This window comes from Camelus dromedarius, chromosome 31 (assembly GCF_036321535.1).
Source record: "Camelus dromedarius isolate mCamDro1 chromosome 31, mCamDro1.pat, whole genome shotgun sequence".
Classification (NCBI taxonomy): domain Eukaryota; kingdom Metazoa; phylum Chordata; class Mammalia; order Artiodactyla; family Camelidae; genus Camelus; species Camelus dromedarius.
In genome coordinates, this window is record NC_087466.1 from 22,991,621 (window position 1) to 23,018,326 (window position 26,706).

The 26,706-nt window shown below is 46.2% G+C and overlaps 1 protein-coding gene across 1 annotated transcript in view; it reads right to left on the reverse strand.

The window, feature by feature from the left end:
* The window catches only part of TMEM132D (transmembrane protein 132D), a 527,232-nt gene that overhangs the window by 360,965 nt on the left and 139,561 nt on the right, over positions 1 to 26,706 (reverse strand). The window contains exon 2 of the mRNA XM_064481313.1: positions 4,945 to 5,845. Within this exon, the coding sequence (XP_064337383.1) occupies positions 4,945 to 5,845 (901 nt within the window). The remainder of the gene's footprint in view (positions 1 to 4,944; positions 5,846 to 26,706) is intronic.

The window sequence follows — 26,706 nt, forward strand, 5'->3', positions numbered from 1 at the left end:
GACCGCAGGGAAGCGGAACCTTCCTAGAGACCAGATGAGCAGGTGACATTAACAACCAAAGCCCAGCCCCGGCTCCTCCCCGCCTGGCGTTGTGGAATCCTCACCATCTCCCCCCACCGCCGCCCCAGAACGTCACCAGGTGCCTGGGGCTGGGGGCAGGCAGGGAAACTCTGAAACGACTGAGACTGAGTTTTCTCACCCAGCCCATATCTACGTCTGTGAGCCCAGATCAGCAGATCCAAATTCCCAGCAGCCGTGCTGGCACCAGACCGGGTGCACCGGCGATACGCAGGCGAACCCACACGTCTTTCCCTCCAGCTGCTCTCAGTCTGGTTGAAAAGGAGACTGTCGGATGGACCGACAATGCAGGTGATGTGGTGAGGTCCTGATGCAGAGCTGAAGGTCAGCTCAAGGTGACAGAGGATAAACATCCATGGCTGGAAGTCAGCATGGCCAAAGGTAACACCACAGCCCAGCTCTCCCTGTGGAAGCCACCCCGGGCCCCTCGCCCACCCCGGGCACACACAGCAAGTAGGTGCACGAGCCATGGAGCGTTCCTCGAGAGTCTCTGCACTTTCGTGACCATAGTAAGAACAGGGGGAACCAAGGGAGGAATTCATGGTGCTGAGCAGGGCAGAGGGGCTGAGGGCATGTCTACAGCCAGGGCATCCTCCCCTCCTGTACAGTGCACCCCAAGCCCAGTGCCCCTAGTGGCTGATGAATTCTTGAGACCCACAACATTCATCCAACTAACCTTTTCATTTATTTTTTTATTCAATTAGCCAGCCTGGGATTTATCACCCATAACCAGGAATATTACTGGCCACCCCAAGGCACATTTCCCCTGGAACAGCCTAAGAAGAGCTCTTATTCTGAGCTAAAGGCGGGTGAAAGGCTGCATCATTCAAGAAAGTGAAGCTCTGGGCCAATCGCAAATCTCCGTATTATTTCTAACAAGCTCAAACCTTCTGCAAAGCCAGCTTCTCAAACCACCAAAGAGTATCTTTGGAGTCTTGTCAACCCCAGGCCCACGGTGTTCCCCTTGTCAAATATTGTTTTATTCTCTCTCTCACTTTTGTAACTCTCACCTGTGAAAGAATATCTACTTGGTAATAACAATTTATTCGGAGATGGCCTGAGAGCAGACCACTGTGCTGGGCACACGGTTCTTAACAAATTCTCGAGTATTTCGCAGTTGAAACTGTAGAAATTTCATCAAAGTATGTGTATTTGTTAATAATGAACATGACAATATGTCCATCCACCCATCCACCCATCCATTCACCCACCCACCCATCCATCCATTCATTCAACCAATCTGAGAACACCGCTGACTTGGAGGAAGTCACCCATGCCTCGGAGTGTTGTGATTCCCTCCTGGGCATTTCCACCTGGGTTCCTGGAGTGTCAGCTAATGTGATGCAAATATTTGGCTCCAGCCTGACATTCGGATCTGACAACCAGAGCACCTTTGAAATTGACCTCCTGTGGGAAAAAAGCAACGGAAGAATAGGTGGGCAGGACGCGCAGAGAAGAGCCCTTGAGTTCTTTCATTCCTCCAGACACACAATCAGGGGTGAGGGACCTAGGATGCTTCTGAGTCAGCTCTCTGTAGGGGAAGGAGAGGGGAGGAGTGGTGCAAACGGGGAAGAAAGAGCCCAAGTGCTGTGGGGCGCCTCCGTTGTGTGCTGCAAGGAAAACATTTTCTGAAATTAAAAGGGATCCTTAGATGTCGCAGGAATAAAAGCTCCTGGCTCTTCTTCCTCTGTGGTGGTCTGCTTTGGAAGACATGAGTTATGGGAGAGAACAGAATTGATCAGGTAACAAACAGCCCCACCAGGATTTTCTCCTCACACACACACGTGCACGGGCATGCACACTTGGGCACGCTCCCCACTGGTTTTGAAACTGCTCTTGGGGGTAACTTGCACGACAAAACTTGGTTCCCAGAATGGAAGCCAAGCCCCTGTGTGCAGCCATGGAGTCACTGGGAGATCACTGGCGCGGAAGTGACGGGGGGGTGGCAGTAGGTGGTCAATGACTGTGGACAAAGAACTCAAACCGCAGCTGCGGCAGGGGTCCTGCATCTGGACGGGCTCCCTTCTGTGGGTGGTGGTTCATTTGGTCCCCTCTACACCCTGGCCGTCCCTAAGAGGTGACGGATGTCCCGCTGGCACCTGCCCTGTAAACCACGAGCCCACGTCTTAGCGTTAAGTGTTAGCGCTGTCAGCACAGAGCCTAGAAACAAGCCCCATTTTGGAGCCAGGCACCCAAGGATGCTTGCTGGGTTCCTTCAGGGTTATTTAGAGCAGACGGCCGGAGAGAGCAGACCCGGGCTCTTTGCAGATATTTGGAAGCTATGGTAAATTCGCGTCAAACTGACTTCATTAAAAAAAGATAAACAGTTCCATTACTTTCTAAATATAAGAATGTGAACTGAAGGCTAATGAAATTGCCAGATCCAGGTTTCCCACTAGCGGTTTTCACAAACAGATCGGACTCACTTGTAATTCCAGCATTTTAAGTATTCAGCAAACACATCATTAATGCCAGGTTTCTTGTTGTTTTTTTTAAAATAATTTTTTCCCATTTTTTTAAATTGAAGTATAGTTGATTTACAATGCTACATTAGTTTCTAGTGCACAGCACAGTGATTCAATTATATATATATATATATATAAATATCTCCTTTTTCGTTATAGGTCATTACAAGGAATTGATGTAGTCCCCTGTGCTCTACAGTAGGACCTTGCTGTTCATCTGTTTTATATACAGTAGTTTGTACATGCTAATCCTAAACTCCTAATTTATCCCTCCCCCCTTCCCCCTTTAGTAACCATAAGTTTGTTTTCTGTCTGTGAGTCCCTTTCTGTTTTGTAAATAAATGTGTTCATGTCATTTTATTTAGATTCCACATATACGTGATCTCATATACTTGTCTTTCTCTGTCTGGCTTATTGCATTTAGTATGATCATCTCCAGGCCCACCCATGCCAGCTTTTAAAGAGACAGAAAGAAAGTGTACCATCGTACCAACTTAAACACACATTCATGAAGTATCTACTGATTTACATTACTACTGTGTTCACTGGAAAACTGATTTTTTTTTAAACACACTTCTAATTGATGGATGCTGAACAAATGCACTTTGGCTATACATCCAAAATTTTCCAATCTTTTTTGACATATAAGTGGAGCCACCAAATGTAGATGCTTCAAATGTGCTTGTTTCTGAATTTGCAAAGATCTGGGTCACTGTTTTACAGCCCAGCAAGCAGATTCCTCTTGGCTGTTGTCACAGCTCCAGTGATGGGGCCACCCTCTGGACTCAGGAGCACGTTCGTGTGCAGAAGACTGTGACTGGAAGCATAGCTTTCTGTGAAATTTGATTCTACGTGTACAACGGCTTCCCCAAAAGCTGGATGTGAATATCATCTCCTGGAGAATTAATGGTCCAGGAGAGTCTGGGTTTTAACCCTGGGTCCAGGAAATCAACAAGCAGTAATTGGCAAGCAGAAAAAACGGCAGAGTATGAAATGGTGTGATTTCCCCTTATTCAAAACCTTTCGTTCTCATCAGCAGAATCTTGCTCTGTATAGGCAGCCATCTCCGAGAAAAATATCGTATGAGTGTTGTACCTGGGAAAACCAAGCCCAGAGCTCACACACCACGCAGAGGGCCTGTGACCAGCCGAATCTAGGTCTGGTTTCCAAAGGACAGAAGGGAGAGATAACGAAGGCTCAGTCCCACGCCCTAAATCCCTGTGGCTAATCTCCAGATGTACTCACAGCCCCAGTCAAAGGTTTAACCCGCCAACAACCAGCCAGGTTCAGTCATTAGGTGAATGTTGCCCACTGATTTCTGCTTCTTGGCTTGAGAGTAAAAGGGAATTCCTGGCACTAGGTCACCATCAACAAAACTGAAATGTGCAAAAGTACAAGCAAAAGGAGGACCCCTTTCTTAAACTCACCCACCCCTTAACAAAAACAGAAGGAAGGGAGGGAGGGAGGAAACACAGATACGGAGCCCAGATGGAGAAGGACAAGAAGCCTGATCATCAGTAGATGAACTTTAAAAACCCGCATACAACTGTGTACCATGTTCAGCAACACTCCCGTGTTCAGGGGTCATAACAGATTTGATTAGATGGCACATCAGATCGAGGTTCTAGATTATGCAGCAGTGGTAACACATACTTAGTGACCCGGGAGCACTTAGACCAAACAGCTGTTATAATCAGACTTGTCTGCATTTAAACCAAACAAACAAAGAACTATTACAAAAACCCAATCAAATCAGGGCAAGTAGCTTCTCACACATACTTGATTCCAAGGAGAAAACTCACTCATTTTTTTCCCCCTAAAGCCCACAGCACTCATTTTAAATGCTTCATCTTTGGTGTATTCTTAGATAAGACACTCAACAAATTCTATTATAAATCCTTCAGACTTTTTGCTCTGTTATATTTTGAACACTATGTTCTATTTCTAGAGAGAAAGAAAATGATACCTTTGAGGTTGGTACCGCAGCGCACTTAGAATTCACATGTTTGGAAGAGACCCTGCGTTGGCAAAAGTGTATCCGCTATCCATCCTGACAACTTTGCCATCCCATTTGCAGACTCATTTCAACTGTTTCTTTTTTTTCAACAAGCCATTTAACTACCCTAAAATCCGCTGAGAACCCCCGTAAGCAAAGGCAGAACACCTGAGTCCCCCAGCTCTACTGGGACAGCATGGAAAACCTATTAATAAGAGTATCTTCACCACCAACCGGGAGAGAGCCAACGGGTCTCTGTATTTGACAGAGACAGTGGAGTTTCTAAAAACTGGAATAACGTTTCTAGCCTGGGGAGCCCAGGGGATCAAACAGCGAGGGTCTCAGAAGCATCGCCTGACCTTGGAGCTGGTACCACTGGGAAATAGATACTCCCAAAGAACTCACCTCAGCGTGAAGCGGTCCTCGGTGGAGTTTCTGGAGATGGAAACAGGGAAAGTCAGCACCTCTCCTTGCCTGACCGTCTTCGGCACGTACTGGATGGCCACGTTGTCATCCAAACGCAGCTCTCTCAGGGCCGGCCGGCTGTGGGTCTGGTAGAGGAAAACGCTCCCGATTCTCTGCAAGGGAGGCCCCGACTCGTCGATGTCGTTGTGGCCTGTCCGCATCCAGCCGGCTCTCCGGGCATCCTCCCCGGCGCAGTCCCCGCGCGCATCTGTGGGCTGCACGGCGTAGTACAGCTCCACCGCGGGGCCGCCCGCGGGCGCCTCGGCCGCCTTCCGCCTCCCAGCCGCGGCCGCCACCACCGTCGGGGGCCCGAACCAGCCGGCCGGGAGCTCCAGCTGCGCCACGCACAGCCCCAGGTCCCCCTGCAGCCGGCAGCCGGCGCGCACCTCCCGGGTCTCCCGGAAGGCGAAGACCCGCAGGCAGGGCAGCCGCGGCGCGGGCCCGGGGTCGTCCCAGTCCCTGCCCGCCAGCTGCAGCAGCACCTGCACGCGGGGCCGGCTCAGGTGGACGCGTTCCTGCAGGACGTGCGCCTTCAGCTTCCAGTTAAGGGAGAACTTGCTGGTGAACCCAAAGGGGCTGGAGGGCAGCAGCAAGTCCTGGGGCACCACCTGCTCGACGGCGAAAGGCCCATAGCTGGCGTTGAGGACGGGGAGACGCCTGGACTTGTAAATCAGAAAGGACTCCACGCGCGACTGCAGGCTGGAGTTCCTCATGATGTCCTGGTTGGCTTCCTTCAGGAAGAAGGACACCTCCGCGTTGTGGATGCGGTAGGTCACCGGGAGGTAGGTGGGCAACAGGGAAAACCTCTGGATGCTCTCCAGGATGCCCCGGCTCTCCGCCACTGTCGGGAGGAATCGGGGTTCAGGCGTTAGAAAGTCAAGAGCAGCGTGACCAGCACCTCAGATGTCTTCACACCCCCTTTATGATTGCTTGCCCCGTTCCAGTACTAACTATGCAGTATTCTTTACCCAAAATGTCTTACAAATCAACTCATTCTACACTAAATATATTTCTTTAAAAAAAACAAAAAACTGATGCCGCTGGCCTACGTGGACCGCCAGGTTCATTAGCCACGCATAGAAGGTGCAGCGTGCAAGTAAATCAAATAAAAAGGCAAAGTAATGCCTTTCAGTTTCAAGTAGTGGTCACGGTGCCTTCAGGAAGTGATGGGTTATGCCTAAGACCTGCTCCCTTTCTGTTCAAAGGAGACGTCCTCGTGAGAAAGGCCTCAAGAACATGCTGGCATCCCCCAGACAAGGGCAGTCCCATTAACTCAGCCGGAGGGGCTGGGATTGGAAACAGGAAGGACTTTCTCAGCGTGTGGTTTGATGCCGTGTCTGTGTTCTGTCCCACCAGACACACGCGCTACACTTGCAGACACACTAACCAGTGGGAAACGATAAAGGACATTGAGACGGGCCACCGTAAAGCACTTGGACAGCGCACGCTTTCCTCAGGGAGGGGCTGAGAGAAAAGGAGAGAAAAGACCTTGGAGGGAGAATGCTGGAAGGGGCCGCTGAGCTGACCATGTCACGTCAGGTCCGCGTGTCCCTCGAACCCAAGAATCAAGGGAAGCCCTTGATCACTTTAAGGTCACCTGCATCCTCTGCAAAAGCTATGTTGACACCAGTGCACAGAAAGCGTTTTTTTTCCCCCTTACTGAACACATCCCTCCCTCAGGGGAAACTAAAATTCCAAACTGTTATTTTTACAATGTGCCTTATATTCTGCAAGAAAAACACAGACAGAGAAATTACATAATTCAAGAACCAATTTAACGGGTTTTAGAAATGGAAATTATTGGCTCTGGGAACACTGACTTCTTTGCAAATCTCCACAGTCATCCGGAGCCCTTCTCATTAGAAGCCATGTAATTATCTCTGGTTATTTTGCAATAAAAGCAACTCATTCCCTGCCAGTCATTGGGCCAACCTGTTTCAAAGGCCCACGTGAACGCATTTGCCAATGCACAACGCCTACATGAGTCTGGACCCCTCTTGGAAACTGTCGGTGAACAGAGGGGAAAGCAAAGGACTCAGAGAAAGGGGTCTTGCCTGCGGCTCTGCTGCACAGAGCTCACGAGAGAGCAGACAAGATGTGGAAACTCTTTGCCTCTCCTGGGCTGGTCTGACGGAGGAGGATGCTGACCAGAGGATGGAAGTCGCTCTCGGGTTCTAAGGGTGCAGGGCACTGAGCTGTGGTCCATCCCACTTCTGGGCAAGAGGCCAGCCTGACTGCATTCATCCTGAGTTGACAAACAGCCCCGAGGGAAGGGCGCCCCCAGTTCCCTGGTATTAACAACACTCAGGCCAGGCGGATCCCCAGGTCATCAATTAAGGCTTCTGAGGTGCCGAACCATCTGAAACCACCCGTCCCTGAGCAGCTTTGATTCACCCAAGCAGTGGTTCCATCTGATTCCACTTCGTAAGCAGGAATTTCTTTTTCAAAAATCAGAATACCACACACCTAACAAGACGCCTCACTCCTTCGCAGGGTTGCATTTTGCTTCACTTTCTGGAAACCACTTAGGATTTATATTTTCAAAAAGCCTGTGTTTTCACATGTAAGTTTTCTTGGAAGCGAAGGACAGGCAGGGAGTTTTGTGCCAAGGTTCCGGGCTGAACCTTTCTCCATCCGTCCCCCAGGTCCCACCTCCCCTCCCCCACCTCGCTGGTGACCTGCCCATCACCCCGCAGCCTGAGGCACAAAGGTCTCTCCTCTGGAATGCTCCCCTCGACTGCACGATTCTGTGCTCTGTGCCCCACCAACGTCCTTCTGTCCGTCCCATACTCCCCTCCCACGGGACCCCTTGCTCTCCTGTAATTCTCTTAATGCTCCAGTGGGTTACAGGCAAGTGCGCAGAGAACACACACAAGGGCCCTTTCTCCATAATAAGACGCAGTCATTAGGAGAGGACTGGCAAATATCAGGTACTCAGTAAGTACTTGATTAACGAATGCATCCACAAGTGAACTGTGCTTTCAGCATTACCGAAAGCAGCTTATACTTTGACATCAGGATTTTGGACGAGGTCTTCTCTGTAGCTGCCCTGCTGTAATTAGAATCCCAGATCCTTTTATCCCATCAAGGGCAGCATGTAATCTTGGCGACGAGGCATGAGGGAAGGCAGGTGCCTCTCCACGCAGGGAGGTCCGTAAAAGACCCACATCAGTCACACAGTGTCCCCTGACTCTTGAAAATACATCCGGGCGGCACTCAGAGCAGCTACCTCGTGTTGCCTTCACGCCGGCTTGGCATTCACTTTCGACGCTGCCAACGCCAAGTAACTAGGGTATAGATGGCTGAGCATTAATACCAGACTCTGAGGCTCTGTGATCTTTGCGGTTGAACATCTGGCCCCTACTGCTTGAGGACAGCAAACTTACTTGTGCCACTAATTACACGTTCCCGGGGCCATGGCTCTGGCCCCTCTGGCTTTATTCGGGAAAGCCATAAGGGGGTCATCGTGGGTACCATTCAAAGGGGAGTAATTTCTAAGCTTTATTCTGCAAACAGCCTATTTGTCTTTTCGCCTGGTATCTGACCGAAGAGTTTATTGCTTTAAAAATGCTCCAAGATGACCTAAAGCTAGTGTTACTTCCATTTATGCCTTTCCTTTTCTAAAACAAAACTCAGAGAAAAATATTCCAGCAATGTACAGAGTGGGCCAAGAAGTCGAGAACACCAGTTCCACATAAAAGCGAGCCAGGCGTCAAGCAACAAAGGAGCCACGCATGCTACATCTCAGTTAATGACCCATTAAGAACAAAAAAATTACACTTGATTTTGGTGCCATGGCTTTCGATGCTTATTTGAAACTAAGTGATGTTTTCCCATCTTTAAGCAACTGCCTGGCCTCCTAGAGATTTTATATTAATTTTAACATTTGGAAAAGATAATTTCCCCTGAACAATGCTTTTGAGAAACGTGAGGAAGGGAGCCGTTTGAGCCGAGACCTTTATGTTTTCCCCAGAGTGGGCTCCGAAGCAGTAACTAAGGGGATACGGTCATGAGTAAACCCTGCGTATCTGTGCTGAACTTCCTGTGCAAAACGCACGCCGTGAACTTGGAGAATTCCTGAGAAACCATGGGGGATGCAAACGTCGCGTGCAGAAGACACAGCATGGTTAGGGCTGCCAGACAAAATACAGCAACCCAGTTGGGTTTCCATTTCTCATTAACGGAAATGGTGATGGGGTGCGCTTATAATTAAAAGCAAAACACAAACTTGCTGTTTATCTGAATTCCAAATGTGACTGGGTCCGCAGGATCCCTGTTGGCTCACTCCAGCGACCTGAAGCTGGGCGTCATAGGAGGAGGATGCTGGCCGGCAGAACTACGCTGGCATTTCTAAGGGCAAAGGCCACACCCCCCGGGGATGCCCGCACTTGGTAATGTTCCCGAGGCCGGCTGCTGACAGTATCTGTCATCAGCTGAGCTGAACAACGCAAGAGTGAGTCTGCCCACGCTGCACAGAAAACTGGCGAGTCAGGGCTTCCTGCAGCCTCCCTGTGGCCTGAGGCCTGGCCAAGCCAAAATGATTTACAGGAACCTGGCCCCCAGGGTCGCAGCTGCAGCAAACTGAGAGAAGGGGCTTTACAGCACTGGCCTGGGGGAGGCAGCACAGCCCGAGCGCCCCCACCCCGCCTCACTGACCCGGGAACGCAGGGACGGCGGGCTTCCGGGCGCACCTCCCGTGTGCACCTGTAATGCGAGCACGTAAACACCGCACGGGAGGAAGAGGAACCCACCGTGCTCCGTGGGGGGAAGCCCAGCGCACTGGAGGCCGCCCCCATGCAAGGACAGCCAAAGAGAAGGCGAACACAGGCAAAAAAACAGAAGAATAAAATGCTTGTTGCACGAGTAAAAGCTGCAACACCAGTGGTCGTTTTAAAGGACATTCAAGAGTCCGAGGAACAGCAGGGCTTTGAATAACGGTTACCACAGAGCATTAAAGTATATTTTACACAAAATAACTTTGAAGCTCTGAATAATCAAGAAAATGCAGGCCCTTTGTTATTTCATAATGAAATAAGACTAAGACGGAAGAAGATATGGTAGCATTCAGAGTAAGGGATTTAAAATGGTTTCAGAAGCAATAAAACAGATATGAGAAAGCAGAAAATTGAATTTATCCTATGAGAAGGAGAATTTGTGAAGCTTTCCCTAAAGCTAAGTGGAAAAGACAAGAAACGAAAATGATCGGTGGCGGACTGCAAACAGGAGGTGCATTAGGTACATGCACAGATAACGGGGCTTCAGAGGGAAGAACCAGAATCTGCAAAAGAAGCACCGTGACAAAGACAAGAGAGAAAAGAAAACACTCCTGGGGTATAAAAAAATAAATATTTCGTCTTTCCTGAAGACATTTCCTAATGTCAGGGATAAATAAATAATTCTCTAAGTGCTTATTTAAAAACAAAAATTTTTAAAGAAAAATAAAATGAAACTGGCCTCAGTTGGGTCGATGGTGCAAAATTAAGTATTAAAACATAATAAACACTTCCATAACTCTGATGCGGAATGCTCTAACTGAACAATTCTCTAACCTAGAGGTTTTCCTGATAACATGTGAGGACGACAGCAAGACGCAAGGTTGCACTCTAACTATCCTTCCTTTAAAAAATCGTACTTTTTAATATGAATCCTATTCAGGCAGCGAGGAGGTGGATCAAACGGTAACACTGAGGAACAGGACAGTCATGGCACAAACAGGAAAACATTTAAGCACAGAATAAATTCAAATAATGTTTTAAATGGAGACAGAACCAACAAGGTCGAAATAGTTATTGATCAAAAAAAGGTTCATAATCCAAACATTATATCATTTAAAAATTATAACTTGGTAAAAATGTCAAAAGAAACATGAAAAGAAAACAGAAGTAAAAGTGTACAAATTTTACAAATTCATAGGTGAAATGGGTTTATTTTTGTCAATGGTAACCAAATAAATATGTATTCAACTATACTTTTTATAAGTTTGAAGTCAGGCTCAGGTTTGGCTTATATATTGGTAAGGAAGAAAGAGAGAAAGAGAAAACACAAACAGGATATATTGAAAATACAGAACATAAACCATCAAAAGAAAAATGATAGAAAATATAAAATATGATCAAAGGAGTAAGAACAAATTTGTTACTTATGACACTAAATATAAATGAGTTAAACTCTCCTGTTAAAAGGCAAAGACTGCCAGAATGACTCAAGAATTATAAGGAAAAAAGTTTTAAATTGGCTGCAAGAGAACCCCTAAAATATAGTGACTGAGAGATATTTTTTTAAAAAAAATCTGAGCATAGATATTCCATTGAGGTGGGGGAAAAAGCTGGGTTTACAACTTTAATATCAGAGGATAAAGTAAAATTCAAGAGAAAAAATAGCTAACTGGGTTAAAGATCTTAATTTTTATGGAAAGATACAACTCACAGTGCATATATAGTAATAATTACTTTATGCAAAAACATATCTCCTAAATTAATATCACAAATCTCCTAAAGTTATAAGTAGAAAGTGACAGTAAGTAAATTTTGTTTGAAAATTTTATGTATGTCCCTTCCCAGTTTCTGACTTATAAAGGATGGAAAAGTAAGGATACGAAAATATAAATAATATAAATTATGAGGTTGTAAACTCTACAGAGGACACCATTTATTCTGTACATATTCTGTACACCTTTCCAAAACATCACATGTAAAGCCACAGGAAAACAAAGCAAAACAAAAATAATAACTTAAACTGTATTCCATGAGCATATATAATAAAAATATAAATTACCAACAACAGAAAAATAGAAACACTGTTACTTGCTTGGGGAAAAAAAAAGTACTAAATAGTTCTTGGATAAAAAATAAAAAGAAAACTTTAAAGTACGCTGTATTTACAAAATACCAATAGTGACAAATTATGTATCAAAACATATGTGAGGCAGCAAAGACACAGTCAAACGCAAATCCATGCAGGAGTCTTCAATGCTTTCAGCACCATCGGTGTTAAACAGAAGAGAATGAAACTGACAAAGCATCTTGCTGAAGAAAAGAGAAAGCCAAAACAAATAACAAAACAAAAAGAATCCTAAGGAAAAAATGATAAAAACAAAAGTAAGAAATATTGATATAAAAGATAGTAAAATTGAGAATTAAGCCAAAGCAGTGCTAAATTAAAAAAAAAAAAGCTTATAAAAGTGATTGCTACAGATGGCAGATTAAGACCGTTCACTTACATACTCTTCCAACCCCAAAATCCTCATGAAATAGCCTAAGTTAAAAAAAAACAAAAGAAAGAAAAAACTCGTGTAAATCTAGAAAGCAAATATAAAGACAAGATCAAGGGGCCAAAGAGACGGTGAAATTCTAAAGGACACGTCACAGATGGGCTGAACGGGTCCCCTATTGTCGTCATCTGGTAACGGTACCCTCAAGTTTTCTACAAAATCTTATTTTTGTCTGCCTTATTGGTCACTATCTGAGAGAGACGTGTTAAAGGTTTTCCCAGTAATTCTGAAACGGTTAGGTTCTCGTATTTCAAACAAGACCTGACCGTGTTTGTCTTCAGTATCTTGGGCAGCACCTAAGGAACCACGACCATCGTGTCTTCTTGCGGATTACGTTGCTGGTGATAAAAACTTTCCTTTTGTCCTTCTTTGTGTTTTTGGCTTTGAATTGTACTTTTTTCTGGAGATGAATACAGCCACCCCTCCCCACTTTTTCTTTGGTTTTTGTCAGCATTTTCTTAGGACAACTCTTGGCCTGCTTGCATTTTCATTAATTCTGTGTCACTTTTCTTTAGTGTCAATGTCTAAATTGATTTTGATTGTAAGCCTTTGCTTGAATGATTTGTTTGGATTTATTCCTGCTGTTTTATTGTATGCTTTACATTTGCCACAATTTCGTGGGGTTTTTTTTTTTTCATTTCTTCTCGTTTGCTAGATTGATTTTATGTGCTCCTTTTTCTTTTCTTTCTAGTGGTTAGAAAATCCTATAAAATTTCTTTACTATCAAGAAAAAAAATATGCATTCAAACTGACTAATAAGCCAGAAGGAAATTAACAAATTTGAACAGACTCATAACATTATCACCGTGGGAAAATATTCAGGAATTTGTTTAATAAATCCAAATGAAGGAAGATTAACTCCACTCCATTCCTCTCCCTTCAAAGTCATTGGAAACAGCAACAAAACCTTACATAAAGGAGAGGAAATTTTCCAACCCCAATACAAGAAGAATAAGAATGCAGCCCAAACCTCAAATTCAAAAAGAGTATCCAACTTTGCATGAACTGCATAGCTCTCCCCAAGGGAGAGAATGAAGGTGTCTTCATGGACCAGAGGGTCCAAATGTGCTTACAATGGCAAGCCCTAAGGGGGTGGCAGACCCCACGATAGCTGGGATTGACGAGGAAACCCTTTTAATAGGCACTTCCTGTTTCCTGTGGCCTTCGCTGGTCACAGGTGCAGCGTCAGAGACGAGGTGCAGGACAGCAGACGGCTTTACTGCGCGCCGTGACATGCTAGACGTTTTGTGAGCCTCGCCACGTTCCTGAAAGCCGCAGACTGGGACAAGAGGTGTGCCTCTAGGAACTTGGGTTAAAGGGGCTTCAAGACACAGACCCAGCTCCAAGTTCCACTGGCTCCGCTCGCCCCCCAGGCTCCCTCCTACATGCGGGCACCGGAGGCCGCCCTGCGCAGAGACTGGCAGCCAACCGCCAACCCCCGGCCTTCACCCGGCCCCTAACACGCGCTCAGCGGAGGACTTGCGCTTCCTTGAGAAAACACAGGCCACCGGACAGGAGCTCTCTCCCCTCCCTCCAGCAGATCGGCCAGCCGCTTACAGCTTGCTACCTGCCTTTGCCTACTATGACTCTCCTTCTCCTTCAACGTCGAGTCCTCAGCGTCCAGCAACTTTTCCCTCTCAAGCTTCCCCAACTTCTGTTTCTCCTGCTCAACTGGATAGCTCCCCTCAGTTTAAAAACACACTATACTCAAAAAGCAAGCAAAACTGGCCCCTGACTGTAAATCTCCTTTTATCTACCATTTCATCTCCCTGTTCCTTTTCAGACACATTTGTGTGTATATATACACTATTGTAAACACGCTTGTAGACAGGCTTGTATTTTGTTGATTACAGACAACCCCTTAAATACATGTGTGCGCGCACACACACCCACACACGCACGCACACACAGAGTTGTCTCTGGTCACTGGGGTGGAATAAATAGCACTTCCCCCCCAAAGATCCCCACAACCGAACCCCAGGAGCCTGTGAATACGGGACCCTCACGGCAAGGGGGACTTTGCAGGCGTGACGAAATCAAACGTCTTGAGATGAGCAGATGGTCCTGGTTCATCCAGCGGGACCGGGGTCCTCACAAAGGTCTTTATAAGAGGATGGCTGGACCTCAGAGAGGAGGAAGATGCTTCCTGCTGGCTCTGGATGAAGGAAGGGGTCACAGCATAGAAGCTGGAAAGACAGGGTCCCCTGGAGCGTCTATAAGGCACGCCATCTGGGGAACAATTTTAGACTTCCGACCTCAGTGCGTTTCTCTTTTAATAACTGGAAGTGTCGTGTCTGTTGTTTCGTATTATTTTCCTCCTTCTGTGGAGAAGGAAACCGGGAGTCAAAGGGATGGAGAGGTTGACCGAGGTCACACAACTAGGAGGTGCGTCGAGGTCAGTGGCGTGCAGGAGCCGGCAGGCGGGGACTCACAAGAGCTGAATCTACGCGCCTCCTTCCAGCCCCACGTCCAGTAACCTCGGGTGGGGAGGTGCCAGCAGCCCGGGGTGGAAGCGCGTACACTGTGGGAATTGACAAGCCCGACAAGCCGGTGTCCCTCCCTCCCTTCTGCCAGAGTCAGGCAGCAAACAGTCACCAGGCTGGTCTGCTGCCTGGGTGTCAATTCACCCCACTCCACTGTGATCCTGTCCCTTCTTCTGCTATTGTTAAAAAGATTTCCTTGGTTCCCCAACGACTCCCTTGTAAATTCACATTCTGCCGCTCAGCACTCAACACCTCCAGGTGTTCACCGCTGTCCTCCCTTCCCAGATCTTGTTACCTGCTGCATCCCACTTATGCTGCGACCAGACTCAACTGCAGATCGCTCACCAAACGCAACCCCTTGGTTCCCTCCTCTGCTGCTCTCACGCCCCCTCAAGGCAAATCTCCAGCAGGAAAACTGCCATCTGCCCTAGAACACTGCATATGAGGGCCCCCAGACCCAAGACCCCCTCCCCATACACCACAGTTGGACGGGGTCCCCACACCTATGCAATATCTTGATTCTGTTTTTCTCCTTGGGTATGTGCCCAATTCTGCTTAGCACTACAATTTGTTTCCCCCACCAAATTATTTATTTAAAAATTACATTTTGTTGTGAACGCTGTTCTGTATGTTCTAGAATGATGAATGAACATAATACTCCCAGCAACCCAAAGTTAGGTGCTTTTTATCATCCTTGCATCACAGGGAGGAAACTGACACTCAGAGGGGTTAAGGGACTAGCCTAAAGTCACACAGCAGGCAAGCGGCAGAGACAGGATTCCAACCCAGCCATCTGGCTCCTTCACCAGGAAGCACTGTGACCCTCAAGGAGAGATTCAAGGACCCAGCCCTGCCGTGTTCATCTTTCCATGTTAAATCGTGCTTTCCCCAGAATTTGGCATGAGTACCAATGGCACCCTGATGGATTAATTCCCAGTGGTGCAGAGAGAAACATATTTTCAAAAATGGTAACGAGCCACGTCTCTCTTAATGAATACTGGGGAAAAATGTAACTCATACATCAAGTCCAAGATTCGTGACTGTACTGCCAAGGCTGACACGGAGGCCGGTACTTTGCAGTGATCGGTCTATAGCAGCTGCTTGAATGTCAGGTCCAGGGCTTCTCGGACACGCTACTGCAGCCACAGGTGACACACGAGAGGCCCCAGAACCCAGCACAGAGCTGGACACACTCGGGGGCCTTGTGATGTGTCCTCTAAGTGAGGAAATGCTATCTCCAGGGAAAGACGCCAGTTGTTCTTTGGGACGTGAGAGCACAAAAGGGCGCCTTCAGAGGACCTGGACAAGAAGTGCGCCCCCTTCAGCCCATGACACCAGCTTAGGAGAAAAGTCTCGAGGTGGAGATGAACCACATTGACTTTATACACTTGGCTCTTAATTTGCTTCTAAAGCGTTGGATTTGTTGCTTCAGATATTCCAGAAGTGAATTTGTCTTCATTTCTCAGGCACATTTTCATACCGTGAATGATTCAGGAAGCTGGCATTTGACTTCAGCTTCCCCGAGGAGCATGACAACTAAAGAACGTAGCCCGTGGCAAATACAGCATCCCCGCCACACACAACCCCGTACAGATTTCAATGTGAGCAGCCCTCCAGCCTAAAGCACAGTGCGCCAGGAGAAGCGTTCGGAGGCTGTGAAGCTGTCTTAAAGGCAAGATACCTTTCTGTCTTTATTTTTTTTTTTTATTTTAAATTATTTCTTTATTTTGTGGGGGGAGGTAATTAGGTTTAATTTTTCCAGGTTTGCTTATTTGTTTTTTAATGGAGGCAGTGGGGACTGAACCCAGGACTGAATGCAGGTAAGCAGACACTCTACCACTGAGCTACACCCTCCCCCTTTCTGACTTTAATCACTCGTCCTGCTGTTGGGGGCGCGAGGGTGTCTGCCAGACGCTGTCCTTGGTGCTGAAGAGGCAGGCTTTCACAGCACAGACACGGCCCCTGTCCTCACGGGGCTGACCTCCTAGTGAGGGGGTGCAGATTAAAACACAAGTACAGAAACGAACCCATGTAATGTAATTTCAAACAGCAGTAAGTGCCATGAAGAAAAATAAGCCAGGGTGCGAGGACTGCAGCGTGGCCAGTCAGGCAGGTCTGCCACCTGAGACGGGGCGGCTGGGAGGAGAGGCACACATCCCCATATGCATTAATCACATTTAGTCCCTGTCAGCCTGTAGATTCCGCTCGCTGAATGCCAAAGCCTGGAAATTAAACAGAAATCCAGTCTTAAGCTTGGTCTCTCCACACCAGGACCACTGAGGATAATTCTTTGTTGCATGAGGTTCCCTTGTGCATTGCTGACTAGTTACCAGCGTCCCGGACCTCAACCCTAGATACCAGTCGACGTCTCCCGCCCAGTTGTGACAGCCATAAGTGTCTCCAGACATTACCAAGTGCCCCTCAGGGGAAAGCTGACAGGCAAACATAGGGCACCCACTTAAATGTGAATTTCAGAATAATAACAAATACGTTTTTAGAGCAAGTCCATCCCAAATATTGCATGGGACATTCACTGTTTATCTGAAAATCAAATTTAACTGTTCAGGCTGTATTTTCATTTGCTCTAACTGGGAAGCAAAACCGCTCCTGTGAGAGAACCACCACTGCAGTTTTACAGTTTAGAAAACTGTACGTATGAATGCCACGTATGTATGTACACATGCATGCGTGCCAGTCAGGGATGTGTGTGCGGAAAGGCCACATCGAATGCTCTGATCGCTCCGAGCTGTGAAGAAACAGCTACACTGACTTTTCAGACACAGCGAGCGCTGAAGACCCACTAAGATGAGATCAAGGGGCCTGGGGTCTGTTATTACCAGATTCTGAAAACGGAGATAAAATTCATGTCACGCCCAACCCAATATATTTTTCCTTACAGACTTGACAAAAAGGTTTGACTATCACAATGCATAGTGCTGTCCCGAGTTCAGTCACGGCTGCACTCTCATACAGGAAGAATAGCACGGGTCACATTTCTGGGAGATGAGCTGACAACACTAAGAGAAGTTTGGAATTCCCTTTCTCTCTGCCCCGTTCATTGCACGCCCTGGAATCTATTCCAAGACACGAAAAAATAGAAAGGAAGTTTATATTACGAGAGTGTTCAGTGCAGCATCAGGCTTAAAGTTTAAAAATTAGCAACAAACTTAGTATCCAGCAAAAAGTGTATCTAAGCACTGCACACCGGTTAGAATGGCCAGAATCCAAAACACGGACGACGCCGACGGCGGGTGAGGACATGGAACAACAGGAACCCTCACTCAGTGTTGGTGGGAACGCGAGCGGTCCAGCCACATTCAAAGACGCTCTGGCCATTTCTTACAAACCTAAAACGCACTCTTTCCATCCCATCCGGCAATCGCGCTCCTTAACGCTCACTCAAAGGACTGGGAAATGTACGTCACACAGAAGCCCGCCTAGAAATGTTCACCAGGGTTTGCTCTTCGTAACGGCCAAATGTGGAAGTGAACGGGATGTCCCTCAGCAGATTGATGGGTCAACAAATTGTGGTGCCTCCAGACAGGGGAATATTGGTCAGTGGTAAAGAGGAAGGCGCTGCCAAGCCGTGATAAGATGTGGAGGTAACTTGGATGCATGTTGTTAAGTGGAGAAGTGAGTCTGAAAACGCTACGTGCTGTGTAATTCTAACTGTGTGACCTTCTGGAAAAGGCAAAACCACGGAGACCGTGAAGAAATCAGTGGTTATTGGGGTGGGGGAGGGGGGTGAGTAGCTGGAGCACAGAGGATTTTTAGGGCAGTGAAACAATCCTTTACGACGCTCTAGTACAATGGTGGACACATGTCATCATATATTTGTCAAAACCCATAGAATGCACACCACAAAGAGTGAGCCCTAACGTGAACTGTGGACTTTCATTAATAATAATGAATCCACATTACTCACTGATTGTAGCAAAGGCCCCACACTAAGAAGGGCTTATGGGAACTCTGCACTTTTTTGCTCAATTTCTTCCATAAACCTAAAACTGTTAAAAATAATAGTCTACTGGTTTTTTTTTTAAAGAGTATGCATATAGAAATATAAAATTGGGACAAATAGTAATATAAGCAAAGAACTCAAGGCAAAGGTAAAAGTTCATAATTTAGCATTCTTAATAAACCTTGAACCAAACAGTAGCATATACACAGAAAATGCATGAAATGGAAGAACACGGCTCCTGGAATTCTCACAAGACCCATTCACCATCGTCCTAGAAGCCCACTCTTCATTCATCCTCCGTCTCACCAGAGACCCACTTCCCCCTGAGCAAACCACTCCTGAGATCCAACATTATAGTTCTGCCTGGTTTTGAACTTTATATAAATCAAATCACGTGTGTGATTTTTGTGGCTGGCTTGTTTAGCTCAACAATGTGTTTGAAAAGTTCATCCATGTGGTGGTGTAGAGGTGTTTTTCATTCATTTTCCCAACTGTTGACAAGTCAGAGTATGAATACCCTGTAACTTATTTATCCATTAGATTCTACAGTTGGTGGACATCTGGGTTGGTTGCGCTCTGGGGCTAATTTAAATATTGCTACTGCAAACATTGTTTCAAATGCCTTTGGTGCATAGGTCCCTGCATTCCTTTGGGGTCTATATGAAGAGTAGAATTACTTGGTCACAGGTGTCTGTTTAATAAACACTGTTATAATCAATACTAGCAAATAGTTTACAAAATGCTGCTATCAATTTACCCTCTTTGAGAAGATTCAGAGTGTTCCAGCACCTCCTCATCGTAACACTTAGCATTTCCAATCTTTTTCATTTCTAACACTGTGGTGTATGGAATGTGAGATCTCTTTTCAATTATAATTTACATTTTCTGGATGACTAAGAAGGCTGAACAACTTCTCAGCTCTTACTGGATACTGAATATCCTCTTGTGTGACGTGCCCTTCAAGGCTTCTGTGCATTTTTCTATTGGATGTTTCCACTTCTCCCTGACGGGTAGGATTTCTTTATAAACTAGAGACACAAAGTATTCTGTTGATTACATAGGTTACAAATAGCCTGTCTCTCTAAGACATCTTTTGATAGATAGAACTCTTTTCTTTATAATCCAATTGTCAAACTTTTCCTCTACAGTTATTAATTCTTGGGTCCAGTTTATGAAATCTTTGTTTATTTTAAGGTTTTGAAGATACTCTTTTACAGAGTCTTCTAGAAGATTTATTTACTTACTTTTTTACATTTATTTCTATGTCCCATAACCAAGTCTGCATGCACAATATACTGTAGATACCAGAATTCATCTTTTTCCATGTACGTATTCATTTGACCCAGAACATTTTATTTAAAATTCCACCTGCTTCTCACTCTTCAGCAAATCAGTATTGCACTAATAAAGCGTCTGCAGAGAAGCGTTCTGTTGAGTCTGCTCCAGGGGTTTGTCTGCCCTTGCACCAATATTCCATATTCCAATTACTGAAGACTTTATGTCCCCGGGACACATACTCCTGCTTTGCTCATTTTTATTCTTGACCTTTTAAATTCCCATAACGAGTTTTAAAATCCGTTTAACTGATTTGGGGACATTTCATATTTCTCTGTTTTTGTATTCCATTAGCTTTTTACTATCATCAATGTCAGATGTCTCCTACCTTCTTCTGGGATCATCACATGTTGTTTTTCTAACTTCTTAAAATGGGAGCTAAACCACTGGCTTCTTTTCAAATATATGCGTGACTTCCGCTGGAGCCTACAAGTTATACGTCGTAACTTTACTCGGTTCAAGATATACCCTCATTTTCATTGCAATTACATCTGTGACACATGGATTATTTAAAATGGTATTTATCAAGTCCCATATGGATTATTTAAAATGGTATTTATCAAGTATTTACCAAATAAATGGTATTTATTTTTCAAAGTTATGCTTTGTTATTGAATTCTAGTTAACTTCAACTGAGAAAATATGACATATGACTGCAAACATCTGAAAAGTGCCAAGACTTGCTTTATGACCTAGGATATAGGTAATTTCGATGAATGCTCTGTGTACACTTAAAAAAGAATGTTTCGTCTCTGCAGGTTTTTTGTTTCTTTGTTTGTTCAAATATTCTTTGCTCTTGTGGAAAATTTGCGGGCTTGGTCTGTTAGCTACTGAGACACGTGCGTTAAATTCTCCCACTGTGATTCTGAACGTGTCTCTTTCCCTTTTAGTTCAATTTAGAAATTTTATAGTTTGAAACTCCAGGAATAGATACATTTACATTTAGAATTGTTATGCCACACTGGTGAAGTGATCATTTTAAAATATGAAATGTTTTCTCTCTCATAATTTATCATGGCGTAAAGAAATTATTTTACCTGAGATTAGTACACTCAGCTTATTAGTTCAGGTTTTACAGGGTCGCTATAAAACCTCTCCTCCCACAGTTGTCCCCGTCTCAGAAAATGCGACTTCATCATTCCAGCATCGCTGACAAAACCTTTGGAGTCGTGTGTTCCTCCTCCCTTCCTCCCATCACCCGTATCCAGTCCATAAGCGTAAATTAAAAAGGTGTCTAGAATCTCATCTCTTCTCTCCACCTCTACCACTACTTTCTGTCAGCCAGGGTACGAACTGCTGGGTGGGAGACAGGCTCAAGGATGTCCAGGACAACGTGGCGAATATAGCCAATATTCTGTGATACCTTTAATGGAGAGTAAACTTTAAAGATCATATAAAAAATAATTTTTTTAAATGCCAGCCTAAAATGTAAAGCTGCCACTCTTTCCCCTGAAGAACACCTTCCAGTGATTTACCTAGAAGAAAGTCTCAAGTCCTCAGGAAATCCCACAGACCCTACGGGACCCAGCCCATTACCTAATCTCTGACCTTGCCCGCGGCCACACGCTCCCTGCTCCTCGGACACGCTGACCGCGCTCCGAGCCCAGGGCCCTCGGACCTGGGCTCCACTGGCCTGGAACAGTCTTCCTCAAGCAGGCCTTGCTCCCCACCTACCTGCTGACCTCTTCTCAAGCGTCATCGTCATTGTCCTCCGCACACAAGACAGCAAATCTCTCTCCCTGGCTCTCCTCACCTCTCACTCCGCACCATTTCTCCTTCTGTCCCATCTCCCACCACCCTCCAGCATTTTTCAGTTTTCTTACTTCATGTGATTGTGTGTGTGTGTACACACACACATGCACACAACGGAGGGGATCCTCCTGATTCACACATAGAAGATACTCAATATTGTTGATTGAATAAACACACCGTTCTCTGTATCGTTTAGCACATATTTATATATAAACTGTATAAAGTATCACACATCTTACACATATATTCCTAGACACAGAACTGTCGATACGCTCACTGGCCCAGGACCATGGCAGCTACAGGAAGGCAGGGACTTGGACGATTTTTTTTTTTTTTTTTTTTGCTCACTGTTGTGTTTCCGTTGCAATTAGAATGTGTGTGTGTGTGTGTGTGTGTGTATGAATTCATATATATATATATATATATATATATATGTATATATATTATTAATGTGTGTATATATAACATAATTAATGAAAATATGAAGACAATAATTAAACGTTGTGATGATCTTTTGGATCAAACTCATGGGAGTGTGTTGAAAATGAGACAAGTCTAGGACTTCATAAGATTCTGAGCTTCAGAGCTTGAAACCCCCTTGAAGAGCGTCTCCAGCAGCACCCAGCGCACACTTATATCTCTTTTACTCAGGAAGTGAGCACCCCCCCCCACCGAGGTCCCCCGTGCCCTTTCTCAAATGCACTGAGCTAACTCCTGCCTCAGGGCCTTTGCACTGGCCCCTTCTGCCTGGAATGCTATTCCCCAGGCCTTTCACATGGCTAAGTCACTCTCCTCCTCCAGGTCTCAGCGTAAGAGACATCTTGAAGTGGTCTGAATTAGCCCTGCCTGGTCACTCCCTCATGTCCTGTTTAGTTTCTTCCCAGCTTAAATTGTCTTTTCTATTTGTTTTCTTGATTAAACCCAAAGACCCCCCCTTCTCTGCTGGGTCCGTGGAGGCAGAGATCCGACTTGACTTATTCACAGCTAGAGGCTCAGGACCTAGAGCAATACCAGGACCAGAAGGACATTAAGGAAATGGATGAATCAAAGGATAAACAAATGGATAAATGAAAAGGTACTGGGCAAACAGCTCAAAGCCAATCTCTCTGTCTCCAGGTCAGCAGCTCATTATCCCTAGACCTGCCCTGGAGACGGTGGTCGCGAAGGCCCTGAGATAAAATCCAGTGTGGAAGACACAGGGTGAATACAGAGCATCAATTTCATTTTTAATCTCGGACCAAGTGATGTCTAAGCACCCCCAACAGCCAAGAAGCACACGCTCAGTATGCAGGGAGAGAACTTCATTAAGTTGCTTATATTAAAACTGGTAGAGTGTCACATCTCATAATTTTTAAAAATTGTTTACATTAATGTTTAATTAGTTCAGGGATTAAACAGCTTTTTTGAAAGCCTCATAAACAATTCTTTTTCTCCCTCTCCATTTTCTGAGGGCACTTCGAATGATTTAATCAATATGCTGAATTCCCTGAAAGAGGGTGAGAGACAGAGAGGGAAAGAAAAGGCAAGAAAAAGGAGGAGGGGGAGGGAAGAGGGAGATGAGGGGTGGAGATGGAGATGGAGGAGATGGAGATGGTAGAGATGGAGATGGAGGAGAAGGCAATAGAGATGGTGGAGATGGAGGAGATAGAGATGGAGGAGATGGAGAAGATGGGGATGGAGGAGAAGGCGATGGAGATGGAGGAGATGGAGATGGAGGAGAAGGAGATAGAGAAGGAGGAGGAGGAAGAAAGAGGAGAAAGGGATGGAGGGGGAGGAGAAAGGGGGGAGGAGGAGCAGAAAGGCAAGAAAAATAATGCTAACGAGACACGGCCACTAACCGCCATCCCCAGCTCTCTGAGGTCCCCAGAGCCCACAGGCAGACCTACCAGCAGACACTTGTCAGAAGTGCCAACGTGGCGCAGGCTGTTCAGAGGAGAGTTTATCCAGTGGAAAGGGAGCCAAGAAAACATCTGTGCTTCAGTGCGAACTATGCGCATCATTCTCGGCTTCCCGATTCCGATGCTACGGGAGCCATTTTACAAGGAAACCTGACAGCAATTCAAAAGCAGTCTTGCCTACCGACGCGCAGACCAGCTCTCCCCGGAGGAGGCGCCGCCCCGCCCCCCTGCGGGAGAGCCGGCTTGGAGTCTGCGCGCGTGCGTTTCCACATCCCTTCCCTCCACAGACGTGGGCGACGCTTTGCCTTCTCCTTTGTGTCAACAGTGACACCTGCCTGATGTCCTCATTTCATTAGTGACTTCAACAAAAACGTTCACACGTGTTCATTTTACATCTGCATGAGAGTCGTGATTTTTACCTTTTCTTGAAAATTGCCTTCTAATGGGGAAGAAGGAAAGAGGCCGGGGGGCGTCTTCCAGGTCCCATGGCTGTGAGGATATGACAGCTTCAGTCCCACGCTGCTCACTCCTGCCAGCCACACCTGCATCCTCTCCAAGGTGCTCACACCGGTACCGCGTCGGCTGCTCCACAGAGACTCAGCACAGGATCAGAGAAAGAGAATCGCGGGGTACAGCCCGTCTACGAAGCCACCCACGACCATCCCCAACAGAAGTGAACACCTCCTCTGAAGACTTGGTCCAGTGTATTTCCAAAAATGACTGTTTCTCACAGTTTGAGATCCACGTTCCCAGAGACAAGAGTTCCTCCTTCCCAAAGCGGAGACGGAGCAGGGTGACCCAGACAGATGGGGTCCCGGAAAGATCCGGGAATCGCTCCTCTGTTCCAACCAGCTTCAGATTTGCAGGCTCCAGTGTGATTTGGAGGCAACTGTGAAAACATGAAACTTGTACAGGCTGAAAACAATGCAGCTCAGAAAAGAGCCATCACGGGATGAAAGGGACAGCGGGTGACGAGTGAGATTCTCTGAAGCAGACATCCCGGCTCAGTTACCTGGGACGTCAGATGAGGTTCTGACTGCCCAGCTGCACAGGAAAAGGGCTTCAGAGGTCACGTGAGCGAGCGGGGCTGCCCATGAGCATAACGGCGACTCTCCCTGGACGCTTAGAGATATGAGAGGCTGCATCCATCTGGACAAAGGTGCCAGACTACACGGTTGATCAAATTTAGCCCAGAAATTCAAGATACTGAAATGAGACCTAGAATGATTGGCCAGGTTTTGTAAGAGTCGTGTGGTAGGTAGAACCGCGTCCCCCAAAAGATGCGCACCTCCTGACCCCAGGACCTGCGAGTGGCTGTGCACCTGACACACACAGCAGGAGGAGCTCTGCAGGTGTGACAGAAGGACCGGAGGTGGGCGACCATCCTGGAATGTCCGCGAGGGCCCAGGGCAGTCACGGGGCCCTTAAAAGTGCACGAGGGGTGATCTGTCCATTCGGGGGAGCGAGGTGTTCAAAAGTCTATTCTTGTTACTGTCGATTCCTCCTTTTATGTCTGTTAACGTTCGCCTTATATATTTAGGTGACTGCCAAGGTGTGGAAGCAACCTGAGTGTCCATCCACAGAGGAACGGATAAAGAAGACACATACATACAATGGAATACCACTCAGGCATAAAGAAAGGACGGAATTCTTCTGTGTGCAACAACATGGATGGACTCGGAAGGCATTATGTTAAGTGAGCTAAGTCAGACAGAGGAAGACAAATACTGCATGATCTCACTTATATGTGGAATCTAAAAATACAACAAACGAGTGAATAGAACAAAAAAAAGAAGCAGACTCACAGATACAGAGAACAGACTAGTGGTGACCAGTGGAGAGGGGAGGGGTAACAGGGAGGTAGGGGATTAAGACGTACAGAATATTATGTATTAAAAGAAAAAGCTACAATGATACATTGTGCAACACAGGGAATAGAGACAGTGTTTTGTAACTGTAAATGGAATGTAACCTTTAAAAATTGTGAATCACTATATTGTACACCTGAAACTCACTGTTACATCAACTATATTGCACATCAACTGTATTCAATCGAAAAAAAGTGGAAGAGGGAGACAGAAGTGGAAGTCAGAGTGACAGGACAGGAGAGAGTCAAGCCGTTGTCACTGACTTTAAAGACGGAGGCACGGAGCCAGGAGCCAAGGAGTGCAGGCATCTTCTAGAAGCTGGAAAACTCAAGGAAACAGATCCTCCCTTGAAACTCCCAGAGAGAAGTGCAGCCCTGATGACTCTTTGCTTTTAAGCTCAATGACACCTGTGTCAGACACCAGACCTTCAGAACAGAAAGCTGGCAACTCTGTGTTATTTCAAGTCACTAAGTTTGTGATTTGAAGCCACGAAAAACTAACACAAGTGCAAACCATGAATTAAGAGGGACACGAATCTGCATGACCACAGCATCCATTTTTCAGGGACATTCAGCATCCGGAGGTAGGAACGAGCGGGGAAACACTTAGATGGGAGTTTTGCCGGGACTGAAACTAACATACAAGACATCTTTGTGTTAATTAGAAATGAGTGTCCTTCTTTCCAGGCCAGTGCAGTCTCATGGCAGCCAGCACAGCTCAGGCTGCAGCACGGACCAGCCTTAGCTCCTCCGAGTCCTCTACCGCAGGAGCACTTGTGCAGTGCACAACCTGAATGGCCATACATGGTGGCCCGGAGAAGGGATCACGCCCAGTTTCAGCACGGAAGGCCTTTTCTCTCCATGCACGTGAAGAAGCTTCATCTGCACTCTAGAAAAGAGGGTGCACTCAGTTTCTCACATGCTTGAAACCTGTCATTTCGCACTTCCTGATGGAGCCCTTTGTCGCCTTCATCCTATTTTGGACACGAATGTTTTATGCTTCAGGTTAAAAGTCTGCCCATAGTGGGACAGGAACCATACTTCGTTGGTTGCTAGTTTGTACATTAGTAAAAGCCGTCAGAAAATCCAACTCTAAGCAACTTACGCAAGTAAGCAATTTCTTTTATCCCCAAATC